General features: G+C 43.1%; 1 protein-coding gene across 1 annotated transcript in view; it reads right to left on the bottom strand.

Moving 5' to 3' along the window:
- Positions 1 to 1,687: 1,687 nt before the first annotated feature.
- nav3 (neuron navigator 3) overlaps positions 1,688 to 17,495 on the bottom strand; it is a 188,078-nt gene continuing 172,270 nt past the window's right edge. The window contains exons 28-41 of the mRNA XM_080421087.1: positions 17,362 to 17,492; positions 16,761 to 16,847; positions 14,310 to 14,463; positions 11,647 to 11,833; positions 9,360 to 9,457; positions 8,867 to 8,962; positions 8,147 to 8,315; positions 7,654 to 7,889; positions 6,849 to 7,003; positions 6,199 to 6,270; positions 4,984 to 5,180; positions 4,430 to 4,548; positions 3,360 to 3,563; positions 1,688 to 3,106 (exon numbers count right to left, since the gene is read on the bottom strand). Coding sequence (XP_080277213.1) covers positions 2,987 to 3,106; positions 3,360 to 3,563; positions 4,430 to 4,548; positions 4,984 to 5,180; positions 6,199 to 6,270; positions 6,849 to 7,003; positions 7,654 to 7,889; positions 8,147 to 8,315; positions 8,867 to 8,962; positions 9,360 to 9,457; positions 11,647 to 11,833; positions 14,310 to 14,463; positions 16,761 to 16,847; positions 17,362 to 17,492 — 2,025 coding nt within the window. The 3' untranslated portion in view covers positions 1,688 to 2,986. The remainder of the gene's footprint in view (positions 3,107 to 3,359; positions 3,564 to 4,429; positions 4,549 to 4,983; positions 5,181 to 6,198; positions 6,271 to 6,848; positions 7,004 to 7,653; positions 7,890 to 8,146; positions 8,316 to 8,866; positions 8,963 to 9,359; positions 9,458 to 11,646; positions 11,834 to 14,309; positions 14,464 to 16,760; positions 16,848 to 17,361; positions 17,493 to 17,495) is intronic.

Below are 17,495 nucleotides of genomic sequence, written 5' to 3' on the forward strand. Positions count from 1 at the left end.
ACCAATCACAAGACATACACCTGTTTCTGACAGTGTGTTGAGTTTTTGCATGTCATTTTTCTCTGTTTTCAAAGTACACTATATATTTTTTTGTCAGCGGGTTTAAGCATAATGTAACATCAAACAGGGCAGAATGCATCTTTGATTCACTGTGCAAGACTTGTATATTTACAACCCACCCCTTCTCAACTGTGCAAAACCAACCCACTCCTTAAACAAAGCAAGGACAATCAAAATTCAAAATGGCTTACGTCCAATACACGCATACATAAAAGTAAAAGTTTCTGTTCAGTATATCTCCTTTTACAAAGCTCAAAACATGCTCTTAGGGTTAGAAAACCAAACGGGTTGGGTTGTGCTCATGTCAGTTCAAGTGAACCCAGCTCAACTGGGTGAAAACAAGAACTAAAAAATATCCCACCCCCTTTTAAATCTTTGTACAATATTGGTCAGCTTTGATTTCAAATACAGAACGATCGCTATCTGCTTGTAGACTCTTACTGTCAGAAACAAGAATGGGTGGTATGGAGCAACGACTTATAAAATAAATGAGGCTGCTTTTCAGACTAAACATACACTCTAAAATCCTGAGTATTAATTTCCTGTAACTCAAAGTGTACAAATACAACCAAACAGACCCTAGGGGTCACATTTAGTTAAATTCCTACACTCTCCGAGTGTGATTGGATAAATTAACACTCAGGTGTGTAGTTTAGAGGGTATCAAGAAGACTCACTCCAAAACCAACTCACCCCATTGCTAGGAAAACTCACTCCGGAAAACTCACCCCACAGGGTAGGAAAACTCACCCCCAAGATTTTCGGGGGTAGGAAAACTCACCCCAGGACCTGAGAAAACTCACTCCGGAAAACTCACCCCAATGGTTTTTAACTTTGAGCTTTCCATTTTCACATAATGCTTGGGGTAAAACTTTTTCAGTCATCCGCGGACTTCTTTTTTTCGCCGATAAAGTATAGTTTTGGACCATGACGGAGGCGCGCCGACTCAGCAGACCTTGAGGCTGAGGAGTTGCGCCGGAGCGCCTCCAGGCGCGAGTGCCTGCAACGACCAGCCGATGGTCTGCTAGTCGAATCAGCGCCGTCCGAGTTATGTACGATAGGGACAGAATAGTAAATATTTTTGGTGGGGACTGCGTTTGCCCCACTCACTGCGTTTGCCCCACTGACTGCGTTTGCCCCAACTGCCACTCAAAGTGACTACTGGCCAATCACAGTGCGTCTCCCCCGGGGTGAGTTTTCCTACCCCCGGGGTGAGTTTTCCTACCCCCGGGGTGAGTGTTCCGGAGTGAGTTTTCTCAGGTCCTGGGGTGAGTTTACCCACCCCCCGGGGTGAGTGTTCCTAGCTCCGGGGTGAGTTTTCCTTTTTGAGTTGGGGTGAGTTGGTTTTGGAGTGAGTCTTCTTGTATTCGTTTAGAGACTCTCGTGTACTGTAGCACACTTTAAGAATAAGCACCCATTGAGACAAACATGAACCTACATTTGATTCAACGCATAGCAGGAAGCACATGTCCTGCCAGTGACATCACATCCTCCCAACCACAGCCAACTGGAGGCGAGGACGTCTCCCAAACATTTGCACATTTAAGGCAGTGAGAGCGCACCCATATTTTTGTTCCCTTATTAACATGGCCCTCGGTCTTAACTAGCAATCAACGATCAGATCTGGGTTTCATTTTAATCATAACTGGGTGCCAGATGGGTGGGGTCCACCAATAAAATGTGGATGTTTAGAGGATCAGATATTAGCCAATATACAATATATTGTTTGGACATGATCTGAATTCTCACACACACCGACCATCTGGGACTCAAGGTAGGTTAAAACAAGCACTGAAGATTTTTTTTGCAAATAATACTTGACCCAGACATCTATGATCCACAGGCGCCCCCTGTCGGTCTCTTAGTGCATTGTGTACAGAGAAGTGACACTGAGTTGAGCAGTGTGAAAAGTTTACAACAAAACTAAAGTTCTCAACCTTGGTCGGCTGTGTTGTAATGGACGCACCTGTGTGTGTGTGTGTGTGTGTGTGTGTGTGTGTGTGTGTGTGTGTGTGTGTGTGTGTGTGTGTGTGTGTGTGTGTGTGTGTGTGTGTGTGTGTGTGTGTGTGTGTGTGTGTGTGTGTGTGTGTGTGTGTGTGTGTGTGTGTGTGTGTGTGTGTGTGTGTGTGTGTGTGTGTGTGTGTGCGTGCGTGCGTGCGTGCGTGCGTGCGTGTGTGTGTGTGTGTGTGTGTGTATGTTTGGCAGTAAATCAAACGATAAACATTGGCACTTGTCCATTTTACTTCACAGTAGTGGTTTGGCCGGATGACACAAGCAATGCGCTGTTGTTGTGCTTGTTGCTGGCATGTGGGGGCAGAGAGGGGTCTTGGCAGTGCCTGAACAACTGAGGAGGTTTAGGGCACAGAACCAGCATCACATGGCTTAACTGAGGTCTGAGTTGAGGGCAGGAGGGAGGCATGCCTGGTGTGTGTATGCACACAGTATACTGTATATATGCGTGTGTGGGTAATTTGTGTGTGTGTGTGTGTGCACAGCACCTCTGTAAACCAAAGAACAAAACAAAAAAGAATTTGCACCCCACTGTAAACATCTTACGATAATATAACCGTGATTAAAGAATACACCCAGTCTCATTAGTGTCTGACGATTCACTCTCGTTTCCTCTGGCGTTGCTTCAGAGTGGGACACTCGCACTAGACGGACCTGTGCCTCGTAGTGGCAGAGACTGGTGTGTTGGGGGTGGGGGGGGGGGGTGGGGAGTGGTGGGGTATACAAAGGCGTTCCCTCTGGGGTCGTGCGGGCGTTTCACCTAGCGCGGCGGCTCATGCCTAATTTATGCTCCGTAGCAGAGCGGTGGCGCGCGCCGAAAGTAGCAGACCTATAAGCTCAGGACGCGTCGCATCTAGCTTGTAGGTCTGCTACTTTCGGCATGCGACACCGGCGTGTCACAAAGCACGAATGGGGCTTCAGAGTGCCGACTCCAGCGAGGAATCCAGCTGGTCGTCATGGTGACTGGTGCTGTCGCTGTCACAGCTCTGTGTGCTGGAGTAGTTGGCTGCTTCCTGGAGCCGCATAAGCATGTTCATCTGGAAACACACACACACACACACACACACACTTTAATAAGCATGCCTCTGTATTAAGTATGTAGTAAAAAAAAGGAATACTGAAAAGTAAAAAAAACTTTTTGTTAGTATAGAAAGAATATGTGAAAAATCATGTCGACCTCAGTAACGAAACCGCTAATGAAAAACGATGTGCCCTCCTTAATACATGACTGCTAATAGTCTATATAAAGCACTGTAGTTGGTACATTAGATGACATGAATTGGTCCTTACCAACGGGTCTCCTTCAGTGTCACTCTGAGAGACCTGCTTGGAGGAGGCCCCCTCTTTGGACGAGCTGTAGCCATCGTAGCCCACGTCCTCCGGCCGCAGCTCCAGCAGCGACTGGCCGTCCTGCTGCCGGGAGGCGGGGCTCCAGGGGTACGTGTCATTCACCCATTTGGAGGGGTCCTCCCACGCCGCCCTCTTGCCATACAGCTGTGAATGGACAAAGGACAAGGGAATGAAAAATGATACTGTAGGTAGGTCTACTACCTACCGCTAAACAAAAGCTCTTCTATGCATATACGGTAAAATCCTCAAGTGTGAATTTAAAGGTGAATTAAGTGATTACGTATTTTTTTTGTTAGAATAAGTGTTAAATAGCTCTATATTCTGATAGTAATCATTGCTATAGTGTTCAGTAACGGGGGTTTCCCTGTCTCTCCAGCTCTTTAGTAAACAAAAAAAATGCATATTCAGAAGGCGATACCAATTTGATCCAATCAGGAGAAAGAACTCATACAGGATACAGAGTAAACAAGTTAAATCGTAAGTGATGACACAAAGAAGTGTTCAGACAAAATTGAAACGGGAACACTAGACAATTGAAACTGATGAAGGGGTACTCTCTCCTGATTGGATGAAATTGGCAATCCACCTGAAGATGTACTTTATGTTTCTTATCGAAGCTGATGAATGGGTACTCTCTCCTGATTGGATGATATTGGCAACCGGGCTGAATGTTTTTTAAATAAAAGAGCGGGAGAGAGTCAGGGAGACCCCCGTTACTGAACACACACTATAGCAATGATTCCTATCAGAATGTCCGGGTAGCTCAGTCGGTATAGAGCACTAGCCCTTCGACCACAAGGTCATGGGTTTGATCTCAGGCACCGCCAACTAAGCGTATGAGTAGCACGGCCTAGGTGCGGAGGGTTGTGCGCTAAGTACTGGGAGCTGATGGTAGGCGTTGCGCTCCACCTCAGCCAAAGAAAATGAAAATATACCAGTTATTCTACAGAGTATACAAATGTAACATTGGTACGCTCTCAAAAGTTAGACATGAGTGGGCCTGCACTGACCTGAAGCCCTTCCCTGACGGCCTCCAGGAGGTAGGGTACCAGCGAGTAGTTCCACAGGTCCGTAAACCACACCCGTGAGCCTTCTGCATCCATGGGACACGACAGGAAGAGACGGGGACCTGGATTGATGACAAAGGAAATAAGTTTGTTTGGAAAAGGAAAATGTACATGAATATGAGGCACCGCCAGACACGAACTGGATCTGTACTGTATGCAACACAATGAAACCACACAGTACACAAGCTTACACCACCTACAGTATTAGGCTCATATAATACTTATACATACAGTATAGTGTGTTGCGAAACCATATTGCTAATATGTGTAGGAATGTGTCCGAGGATACAGTAGTAATAAATCATGGTGTGTGTGTGTGTGTGTGTGTGTGTGTGTGTGTGTGTGCGTGCGTGTGCGTGTGCGTGTGCGTGCGTGCGTGCGTGCGTGCGTGCGTGCGTGCGTGCGTGCGTGCGTGCGTGCGTGCGTGCGTGCGTGCGTGCTCGTGTGTGTATGTGTGTGTGTGCGCGTGCGTGCCTGTACTGTATGTGAGGACTAACCTATGGTGACATCAGAGGAACTGTGCGCCTCTAGGAAGCTGTTGATGTGCTGCCAGGTCTTGGGGATCCAGTCAATGATCTTGATCAGATCATTGCTACGCATGTTCTTGGCGATCTCCGTTTCGACCAGCTTCCGCCTCAGGAAACGGCCAAGAAATCCTTTCACTGGCTCGGTGTGGTTGGCACACAGCACCCACCTACGGCGCACAAGCACAACCATTAAGCCTAGTTTCAGCAGCGTTGCATCTTTTTTGTTCTGGGTATTTTTGGAACATGAATATGTATCGTCTCTGTCGGGTGGATACCTCCTCACATGTCCAAAACTGTTACTGTTCAGGATTCAAATTCAAAAATAGCAAAAGTAGCAGACCGACAAGCTCAAAATGCAGCGCGAAGCGACCCATTTCGAGCTTGCAGATCAGCTACTTTTTAAGAGGTTTCTACCCGAAAGCAACGATATACCCCTATACTAAATCTGGAAAACAAGCAGTAAAACAGACAGATAATGATGTGTGTCCCTCTCCTCCTTCAGGTGAACTCGACTTTTTTCTAAAACAAATTAAATGTTTTAAAAAGAAGCTACGAGTGCACCACTTATGTGATATTTACCCAGCCCTAATAGCTTATGCTGCCTTTCATGAAACAATGGGGCTAATTACCTATACTGTATAATAGAAATCATTATAAATTAAAACATTTTAATTTCTGGTCCTCATCTGGCCAGGGATAGGTTTTCCCCAATGTCAACTGATGTGCCATGCCATTAACTTGTAAAATATGCTAAGCAAAAATTGCCTTCACCTTGAGTGTGTGTGTTATAGTCCAGTCATGTTCATTTACAAAAGCTAATTATCCAAGTGAATTAATTAGAACCATCCATGGGGTGGAATAACCCTTTAGCGGCTATAATCTATGAGCTACAAAGAGCAAATGCACTGCAGTGACAGTTAAGATGTTACATGAGGAAAGAAAAGCCACACATTGTTACTCAGCATTAGCATCATTAGAATTAGGACTTCCAACCCTTCAGAATGATTGCGATAATGTTGAAATAATTAAGCAGAAAAACAACATGAGCAATATATTATATCATTCACCAATAATTAACAGTTAATTGTATCTGCTGCAGCCAGTCCAGTGCAAATGAACATAATGAAACACATTCATCCTGTTTTATTTATTTTTGGTTTGTTAAAGTATGTATCTGTTACCAACCTGAAGTTGTGATGTAGCTCAAGGTTAGGAGAAGAAGACACTCCCTGGTTCATGGTTCCTATAACATACGGACTGGACGAAGACACAGTAGAGCAACACAAAAGTGTGGTTAACATCAGAGAAGCAACTGTCTATTAAATGGCAGAGATGTCAACAAGTCGTCAGTTTGAAAGCATAATGTTGCTGTCGGCCATAAAACTTTTTGTTTTTTTGTAAATGAATGCCCAATTTCATTGTACAAGAGTGTCACGCGAAAGTATCAGAAATAGCCCAGATACAAGGTCTCCACCCAACAGCAACAATAAGCAAGTCCAAGTCTGTAAACCTCAAGTATAAAGCAACTACTAAGTATTACATACCAAGTCTCAAGTATAATACAGCAATTCTCAAGAAATACATAGCAAGTTGCAAATTATATTACTTAGCAAGGCTCAATTATTACATAGTAAGTCTCAAATTCCTTTTAAGTGCCCATACCTGGCCAATAAACAGATTCTGATCCTTAAGTATTATACACAGTAGTACATCTCAAATAGTTAGTTAGCCTCAAGTATACATAATACATCTTTCAATTGTCGCTGTGGATAAGACCGCCTGTTGTTATGTAAATTGAAATAATGAAGCATGCTGGTAATGTTCAAGCTACCCACCATTTGTGGTATTTGCAGTTGAGGAAACCGTTGAATATGTCACTGAGGGAACCAATGTGATGAAGGTTGTCCAAGATGACCACGGTGGGAAGCTCTGTCTCACTCTCCTCAGAGTTACACTGCTCAGCCAGGTTGCACAGGTACTGTCGCAGGTCCTGGGCACGCACGCACACACGCACGCACACGCACACACACACACACACACACACACACACACACACACAGTTATTATCTGTGTTTTTTGAGTAGTGCATGGGTATGTGTGTAATGAAAGAATTATGGGGTCAATGTGATATCCAGCCGAGCCAGCTACCGGTGCTGAAACAGTTAACCTCATTAGTCTAGTCATTAATTGCCTCTATAGCCAAGGCTACTTAAGGCTTCTGTAAGCAATCATAGATCATTAGCAGCACTTTGTGTTAATCTGAGTGAGGATCTTGATGACCTTTCTACTTTCAGTGTATTTGCTCTGATCTGATCTACGTACGTTTTCTGTTCTTTTCCACCTTGTAAACTGAGTCACGCACCCAAAATAGCAGGTTGTGAGCTTGTAGATAGGCTGTATTCAGTGCTCAACACTGGTGCGCAATCAAGTATAAATCAGGAATGACCTTTTATGCTTTGTAATGACATAATGTTAAAACTCGAAAGCAAATAAAATTTGGTTAGAAACCTAGTATGCATACTATGCGATTAATCAGTTTCATGCTTTTAACATATAGATAATGTCTATTTGTATTTCCATCGACAAATAAACAGTAATAAATAGATACACAAACAAACAAACAAACAAACAAACAATTACCTTGCTGGACTTCTGGTCCACGTTGAAGCTGGCCACATTGTGCTTGGTCACCTCTGGACCTGACTTGAGGATGATGTGCTCGGCCAGCTTGGTGGCCAGGAAGGACTTCCCAGTGCCGCTGGGTCCTGACAGGATGATGCGGCGGTGCTCCATCAGAAGGTTGAGGTATCGCTGGATGATGGGCTTGGGGATGAGTGTTTCAAACACCAGCTCATCTATGCTGTTCTCCTTCACCCCTGGGAGTAGGATGCAAGGAGGGAGGAAGGAAAAGGCAGTTCAAGGCTCAATTCTTCTCCTCCTGTGCGCCCTAAAGGCCAATTTATGCTTTGAGTTGAGCATCAAGTGTCGAACGATCATGTGTCTCACAACGTTCTGAGTTTTGAGCATTCGTTGCTGTCTGCAATTTGCCGACAGCAAAACGTTTATAGCGTATTCTCACAATTAAACTCCCGATGTTCAGATGAGCTGAGACAATGTGCAAATTCTATTGTACCTTTGAGGTTGATTTTGATGATGTTGCTGTCGCCCACCAGGTAGCCACAGGGCAGCAGCTCAGGCACTTCAGAGGCTTGGGCGCGCACCACCTCACCCATCCTGTAACACACGATACTGTCGGAGCCCAGACCCAGACTGGTCAGCGGATCCACCCGGAACACGTACTCCTGGACAGGGCAAAACTCGGCTTTAATAAACTTTTATGTCCTACCCAAGATTCAAACTCTGGTGTCCCGCGTGAGAGACCACATTTCTACCACTCATCCAAGAGGCAACCCCTGTGGTATTGTGCTTTATGAGCTTCAGGCAGTACTACTTGTCAACTATTGGGTGTCCCCCCCCCGATACCAGGGTCTAAATGTCTCAATGGAAGAGTAGAGACCACCTCCAACCACGCCAGATATTGTATTAACATACTCTACCACATAGATAGGTTGTATTCATGAATACGTTCCAGATTGCAGCTTTAATGATGACACAGACAAGGCTGGTGGGCAGTTCACTTTTGGGGGCAGCAGGGCATTAAGTTCAGCATCAAGTATGGAAACAACAGCATCACTATGCGTAGTGTAATTGTACAGCAAAATGACCTTAGTCAGTGTGAGTCAAATTTTCAACTATTTCACTATTTCAATTATACACAATTTAGTGTTTGTGTGCTTTATAGATTAGAAATAACATAAAGAGCCATAAAAGAGCCATAAAAGCATAAATATACCTTGAAGAGGCGTCGAATGACCCCATCCAGGACATCCCATTTGGTTTTTCCACTCACACCAATGGAACCAATCAGGTACTGTTGTTTTTTCAAACCCTGGGAACAAAAAAAACATAAAATAATTTATTTTCTTTGGTTGAGCTGGCCAAGTGATGTGAAATTATTGTACTGTGTGTGTGTGTGTGTGTGTGTGTGTGTGTGTGTGTGTGTGTGTGTGTGTGTGTGTGTGTGTGTGTGTGTGTGTTACTCTGTCTGCAAATTCGATTTGATTGTCAAATTGTGGACAAATAAAGCAAACAATGTGAAACTTAATACTTAATAAAGGCTAAAAATATAAGTATTATGCTGTATTATTAAGCTATAGATGTACTAGTTGTCAGACTAGCATCACTCCAAGTATTCGCTATTGCAACTGTAACTTAGTGATGCTTGCTTGAAAAGAATATTGGTATTGAGGTTTAAGAGATCATGTTCAGATCTCTCTTCCATTTACCTTGGTCTTATTGACGCCACTGTTGATGGTGACCACTATTCGTACACTTCTACCCTCTTTGCGCAAATTGCCCTCGTAGCTGTCATCGAGGAGAATATCTGCAAAAAAAACAAAAGTGTACATCTGAAATAAGAGCCTTGACATATTAAAAATGATACTTCACTGTGACTCCTTGCTGTTATGTTAACATTAATACATTGAGTAAGAATGAATGAACAATAATTCTGGCATTGTCAAGTGACATTGATGGGATACTTTATCTGAAGGAAATATAAACCAACATTGGCACAAATGCTAAGTAAGGAAACATTGCAACATTATACAATCAAGGCCCTGTAGTTTGAGGGTGGTAAAGTTAATGTTTATCAGCAGCACAAGCGCCTTAGGTACAGAAAGTTTGAAAAGCACTGGCCTAATGAATAGGGACAACCCGCCACAAGAGAACAGCAAAGGCCTGGCTTTAACCACTTAAACCCTCTTTGTAAAACAAAGACGGTTACAATTGTACTCATAATTTTGCCCAATTGTGCCCAAAATAGCCTATCTACAAGCTCACAACATGTCGGCAAACGTTCCCCCCAGAATAGTGGGTAGCTGGGGGTTCAAGTGGTTAATTACATTTTATATCACCATTGTATTTTCAGTGCGTGTGCCTTATTCTGTTGATGTGCTTCTCTAAATAAAGAGGAAGAGGGGTGTAATATTAGTTTGATGGTTATAGATATTAATCAAACGTGCAAATTGCATTGATGGAACGCCGAACTCAGCACTCAACAGTTCACCTGCGAGGATGTAATGCCTGCGGAGCAGTGGTGGAAAGTAACTTAAGTACATTTACTCAAGTACTGTACTGAAGTAAAATTTGGTGCGCTTTTACTTTACTTGAGTATTTACATTTTTTGATACTTTATACTTCTACTTCACTACATCTCAGAGGCAAATATTGTAATTTTTACTCTGCTACAATTTTTTGACAGCTTTAGTTACTAGTTACTTTGCAAATTGAGATTGTTGAGATTAATATATTTAGATTATTAATACATACATTAACCACTTATGCCCTATTGAGAATGTTAGAACATTTTACATATTAAGTAATGCAGGCCTTTTACTTGTAACAGAGCATTTCTTTAATGTGGTATTGCAACTTTTACTTGGATAAAAAATCTGAATACTAATGCCGAGCAACACACTATGCTAACAAGTTCCGCTCCCTGTTGAACAGGCACCAATCAACTCGTAAAAGTCACTAATGTGGCGACAGAGATGGCCCTCCCCAACCGGCTTTCCACCCGCGAACACCCGTGTTTGATTGGAGTGCTTGGCCAAGCTGGAGGCAGCGTGGAGGATTTGAACCCTAGTCTCCACGGTGGTGGGCAGGAACTTGGTGGGCACGTTCCCTCTCCATTTTAATCAGTAGCCCCTTTCTTTGGTATGTTGGACGTGCAGTAATACTTCACTCAGATGGTTTTGCTTTGTTCAGAGCTCTGTGCTACAGTGATAACAGCTCCATAGCCCTCTCCTCTTCCTACACTGCCTTGCATCAATTAACGGCGGCATTAAGTCCTTGGAGAGAATTGGGCTTTCTATGTTAATTACACTTACAGTATGTAAAATATGCGGTCCAAACTTCATCTTCTCAAACAGAGCAGGCCTGGGAAGATGTGGCTATGTGTGTGTGTGTGTGTGTGTGTGTGTGTGTGTGTGTGTGTGTGTGTGTGTGTGTGTGTGTTCGCGCCCGTGTTCTATAGTTTCCTGCTGTGCTGCAAGCGCCTCGCAACAGAATGAGAAGCTATTTCATCATTTTAAGCAGCTCCCCTGGAATTAATCCTCCATATCTCTGGAAACAATTCTACGGTTCTAGTCTGAAAATGTGGGCAATGTGGAAAAAGAAGCTAATCTCACACCCTGGAAAATAAATGTGTAAGTGCTCAGGATTTGCTGCAGACCATGAACCATGACCAAGAGCATGACATTTACATCGCTATGGCTGGAGGCTTCATTATGCCAACACGTAGGTTTGATAAAGCAGTGGTTCATTTAACCTCCTCAGAGTGTACAGATGTAAGCAAATGGATCTGTTCCATTAGCACACTCTTCAGAGTTTATTTAAAGCTGTAATCGGGAACTTATTTTCAAGACTTTGTGGCGACACCTCTGGCAGCTCCGTTGCCTGTTAGCACTGCGATTCCTAGAATTCTGTACCCCTCCAAAACGAATGCTGCAGTGAGTGTACTAATAATCATTACAGTAGTTTGAATGACTGATGCACCCCTACTGGACTGACCTGACATGATGGTGTCGGTGATGTTGAGGTTGTTGAGCGACAGGCCCAGGGACTGGCGCGAGGACGACGAAGACGTGCTGGAGGTCTCGGACTGCGGCCGTGCCCCCTTGACAGGCGTCGCCGTCGGTGTGGCGTTGCCGCTGCACTTGAGGCGGTCGTTCTCCGCCTTCAGCATCTCGATCTCGTTCTGTCAGAGTCGGCCAGATAGAGACGTCACTGGGTCACATTCGATAGTTTCAAATAAACTTCTTTTTAAACAAGGTTTATTTTCAGTTATTTTCATGTCCCAAATGTCCTGTCCCAACTCATAACTCTGAGAGTTTACAAATGCAACTACTGTAAATGGGCCTGTGAAGGTCCATTTGGTTACATTTGTATACTCTCAGTTAAACTAACACTCATATTTTGTTGTGTACGTTATATGAAAAGTAAACAAAAGAAATATTTCAAAAATCTTCTTTTTTTAAGTGTCCCAATAAAAAGCCCTAATTATAAAAGAAAGTGGGACAGCCTTAAAGGAAGTGCAAAAAACTCCAGTCTCGGTCAGAGGAAAATCGAAATACCACATATTTAAGCTGTTAAACGTGTTACTGTTATTATTATTATCACTGTTATTATTTACCGTGTTATGAATCAGTGTTACTGTGCCTATGAGGCACCGGCACCCTTCTAATCTTCAAAGCTCACTTTGTGCCGAGGTGTCCATAGTCATGGATAAGCAGCCGTAGATGATATTTAGATCTCAGGAAATGGGCCTTTAGACTGAACTTAAAACCTCAACTTAAAAGCAAGGACGGAGAGACGGGTTAGTTTAATAAATCTATTCTATTCTATTTCATGGTTCATTCAACTTTTTTTCTGAGAGTTTAGTTAAAGTACAATAGACTTAATTAGACCCTATATACTTTGCTGTACATCAAATAGCAAAAACAGCCGATCTAAAACCCTCACGTGTCGCATTATGATGCCTTGTGAGCTTGTAGATCTGCAATTTCTGCCAAATGTTCGCCTATTTTCGTCAAATGTTCATCTATTATGACATGCCCAGAATAAGGATGCAAGGGTTCATGAGGTTAATTGCTTGTTTTTGAGTCTCAAGTACCACAGGATTTATGTTTTGCAATGTATTTTCCAATTCATTTTGAAACTACAAAAACATACTTCCATAAGAACTGTTGGTGTCAACGTTTGAATGTCTTTGAAAGCTGCTGTTATTACAGGTGACTTCAGCATAGCTTCTTCAATAACCATCTCTATACTGAGATCTGCTACAATTCCATGTAGCAGTGTGTTTCCAATATTTTTATTGTTAGATATACGAATACACAAGAGTACAATTCTTTGGTTTTGGTGTGTGAAATGTGGTACCAGCCTGCTTTTGCCCCTCCAAGCAAGTTTATTAGATATATAACGGTAGCTTCTGACTGGCTGCACGTTGTCATGCCCCACTGCCTCTTGGAAGAGATGCCAGTCTTGTCCAGTTAAAGGGAAGAGAGGTGGAGATTGAGGTTTTAAGGTTTGACAGTTGGTGACTTGGACTAGCTCTCTCTGTCTGTTAAACGTCTATATTGTTTCTCCATTGGGCATGAAGCCTGAAGAAATTCATATCTTCCCTTGGATAACCTAGAACAAAAGATACCAAGGATTCTTCAGTGATGTCACAACTAAGTGCAGCCCTGGTTGAGGGGTTGTGTGACAATGTATAAATTAAACGTTAATATCAGGGCCCCATGAATCTACAGGGTACACACACTAAAGATTGTTTGAGACTGTCACTGTCAATCCTTGGTATATTTACTTTAGATCGGTATATTTACTATTTCAAGGACCCCCAATTTGATATCCATTAGGCCACGGTTCTAAAACAACTGGACCTACTGCATACAGGGATGCGATAGCTGGCACTCTGGTGCCAGTTGAACAACCTGGCCCACAACGTCAACAAGACGTTCTCTGATCAGAGAGAAGAGAGCACGCTCCTCTCGTCATCGATGGTGTTACACACACACCACATTTGAGGAAAAAGGCTCAGTAGAGACTGTACTGGTTTTGTTGCCTGAAGAAGTTCTAGCCTGGTATGGGAAGTGAACCATGCGTGAACTGAAAAACCTACAGCAGGCAGTGCGGATAGGCCGAGCACATAATGGTATGTGGGCTCCCATTACTCCAGGAGCTATAGACCAATTATTTGTTTACCAACATTGAGACTGGATGCACAGGTGATTGTTTCATGCAATCAATTCTCAACCTGTTGTTTCGGGGTGCGCTGGTTTCGGCGCACCCCGAACCCTCTTGTGTGTTGGCTAGTGCTGCGCGCCCTGGCATTTGCAACCAGTATGACGCTTGCAACCAGTGTGACGTTGTCTGTTAAGGGGTCTATACGAGAAACGGTTCGATTTTTCAAAAGATTTCAAAGATAGGCTATGAATAGCTGAAGCATAAAATGGGTTAAAGTGGGGAACATTTATTTTGATGCTATATCAACACATTTCGCAGGGGACCCCCTGGAACCCCATCAAGGACACCTGGGGATCCCCGGACCCCACTTTGAGAACCACTGCCCCAAAGGACCCCTGGGGATCCTCGGACCCCAAGTTGAGAACCAGTGGTCTAACAAACACTGTATTTGTGTTTGCTCACAGGTTAGGTTCTCAGGTCCTTACCTGCATTCGGTTCATGGCCTCTCGGATCTGGTCCAGATGGTGTGCCGAGCTGAGCGCTTCCAGCCGAATGTCTGTCAACTTGAGCTCCTTTTCTCGCAGTTCGTTCTTCAGCTGTAGGATGGTCTCAGCCTCTGCCTCCGTGCACTCGCATAGCCTGCAACCAGGGAGCGGGGGGTCACTTCAAGGGCTCATCAAGTACACACACACAAACACACACATTTGGAGAGAGCTACATAAATCAGCGATTCCCAACCTGTGGGCTATGGCCCGAGGATATTGCAAGTGGGGCCCCAAATAATTGGCAAAACACTAAGATTTTATTATTATATTATTATATATTATATTATATATATATATTATATTATTATTATTATTTAGCCAAATAGCCAAATAATTGGCAAAACACTAAGATTTTATTATTATATTATTATATATTATATTATATATATATATTATATTATTATTATTATTTTTAAATGTAATGGTATTGTTTTCTTTACTACCTTGAAAAATGTGTTTTCATTATGATGCCAATAAATAGGAACTTAAAGTATACCAGTTCCGTTGATCCAAGCCGGAATCAATTGATTGATCATTACAATAAACATGCTCTGAAAATGCACATGGCCCACCCACATCTGACCACTTGACATGGCAGCCAATCGGCTGCCGTGTGGTCAGATGTTGCTAACTACAAGATGAATAACACAACTGCGTCTGGGCTTGTCACATAGTAACATGAGTGTTCAGGGTGAAACCGTCTATGCGTGCCCCAGGGAGAGAAGAGAGAAGGCTAATGTTCATTGGGTAATCTAAATAAAACTGACTGGTGGAAAACTGTCACCACTGTAGAACATGGAGGTGGGAAAGTTGGTCACACAAGGATATTGGAGCAGGGACATTCAAAATGGCGATATCCTCCCATTTAGTTCATCTGGCATACCGAGGTGTTCACAGGAAGACAGAGGAGGGTGCATCTTTACATGGGATAATGCTGAGGTCTTCGAGCTAATTAAAAGTACAATTATCTTGTTCTGTAATCTATTTCAAATCTATTTCAAAGCGTCCACTGCATACCTTACTGTACTGCAACATTTCCCTTGAATCCAATCAGATATGCTGTGCTACTTTGATTATTCATCACATAACTGACAGCTGTCAGACTCGGGCAATTCACAGTTCTATTTCTGACCTGAAACTGAGAACCTGACCTCGCACATCCCTGCACACTGCCCCTTAAAAAATGGCCTGTCTGTCAGCCGTCCTCTAAAGATACGGAGGAGGCCAAATCAACCCGCCAGCTGGCACACAACACAGCAGCAGATGAGAATAGAACTAGCTAGCATGCGTGTCTCTCTTTGGCAGATGGGGTCTCCATCAGTGGAGAGAAAAGGAATGGTGGACATTCCCAGTGGTGTACGAAAGTAGTCAACCTCAGTACTTGAGTCTAAGTATAGATACTCCTGGTCAAATATTACTCAACTTAAAGTGAAAGTTGCTCAGTCAAATTTGTACTGTAAAGTACTGGAATAAGTACAATTGATGTTCTTCTTTTAATATCAATGCATTGCTGTGTTGCAATTTAGAAATCCCCCCCCAAAGATCATAATGTATTTTAGCATTTTTGGGTTCCCTTCCTAGTACAATATAAAATACATTATTTGTCATTGAAATATAGTGGAGTGAAAGTCATCGAATACACAAATAAAGTACAGAACTACAGATACTCAAACTTCTCAAGTAAATGTACTTTGTTACTGTTCACCACTTGCCTCTCCTGAAATGACGCTGTCAAATAATTATATTCTGAGGGTGAGGAAAGAGCTACTGTGTGAGCTGACCACTACTTTCTGTAAACATAAAGATGACGAGATTCCCCCTCATGCTTTGTGCTCAGGAGGTAGGGGTGTTGGAAAAAATCGATTCGAATACGAATCGCGATTCTACTGTTGGACGATTCAGAATCGATTCTCTTTTTTTTTTTTTTTTTTTTTCAAAAAAAGGAGGGAGGATCTTGGATTTACCTTTGAGCGTTTACATTATTATCAGTTGATAAAACCTTTATAATTATAAAAGACTACATAAATGTACTCTGTTCTCATGCCAGCAGATTGTAGTAGATCCTGAAATCCTATGTTTTGAATCAAGAATCGTTTTGAATCGAGAATCGTTTTGAAATCGTTTGGAATCGAGAATTGTTTGTTTTGAAAAAATCGATAAAAATCGGAATCGTGACCCCAAGAATCGGAATCGAATCGTGAGATAGCAGACGATTCACAGCCCTATCAGGAGGTCTGCTACTTCTGACCTGATGGTGAGAGGTGAAAAGAAAACCCAAACTGGCCATAAATCTGGCCTAAATCACATCAAAGTCACACAAAAACACCACACTGCATGGCACACACACACTTTCTTGAAGCATGCCAGATACCACCACACACGGCCTGTTACCGAGATCTGTGTCTGTAGACCACATGACCGTTTTGCTTTTTCTTTGGCATCCAAATGGGGGAGGACTTGCTATCGCAAACACACTTTCTACAGCGTGGCAGGGAGATGTGTAAGAGACCGACGGACACAAGTGGGAGAAGAGAAATAAAAGAAACAAGTGAGGTGAAAATTTGTGCTGCAGTCAAAACAAAAAAACAAAAGGTATGAGTTTGACTCTGGGTTGCTGCTTCTGGGGTCACTCTGAGAGTCATTACTGATGAATGCATGTCTACTATACTAGTGGTTCTCAAATATTTTCATTTCAAGGACCCCCAAATTGATATATTTGGCGTACCACAATGTGAAAAGATTTTGTGCAAGAGAGGATTTGTTTCGAAAATAGCAGATCTACAAGCTCACAACGAGTAGATAAATAAAATAGAGCTTAAGTGTTTAAACCGTTTCTCAATTTTGCTGGGGACCCCTTGCAACACCCTCAAGGACCTCTGGGTGTCCCTGGAGCCGACTTTGAGAACCAGTGCTATACAGTAGTGTATATGTATAGCATGTATGTGTATCTATGGGCAGGAGAAGTGTTTGATCCGTGTGTGATCAAACTCACTCTGTGGCGGAGGGCGATGACCTCAGCATGGGCATGCTGCCCTGCCTGTTGGCATGCTGAAGCTTGGGTGAAGAAGGCAGTGAATCGCTCATCTCCTCCATTTCGTCGTGGGATGACTGTGACTTGGTTTTCTT

Source organism: Gymnoscopelus braueri, assembly GCF_963280865.1.
Source record: "Gymnoscopelus braueri genome assembly, chromosome: 23".
In the NCBI taxonomy this organism is placed as follows: Eukaryota; Metazoa; Chordata; class Actinopteri; order Myctophiformes; family Myctophidae; genus Gymnoscopelus; species Gymnoscopelus braueri.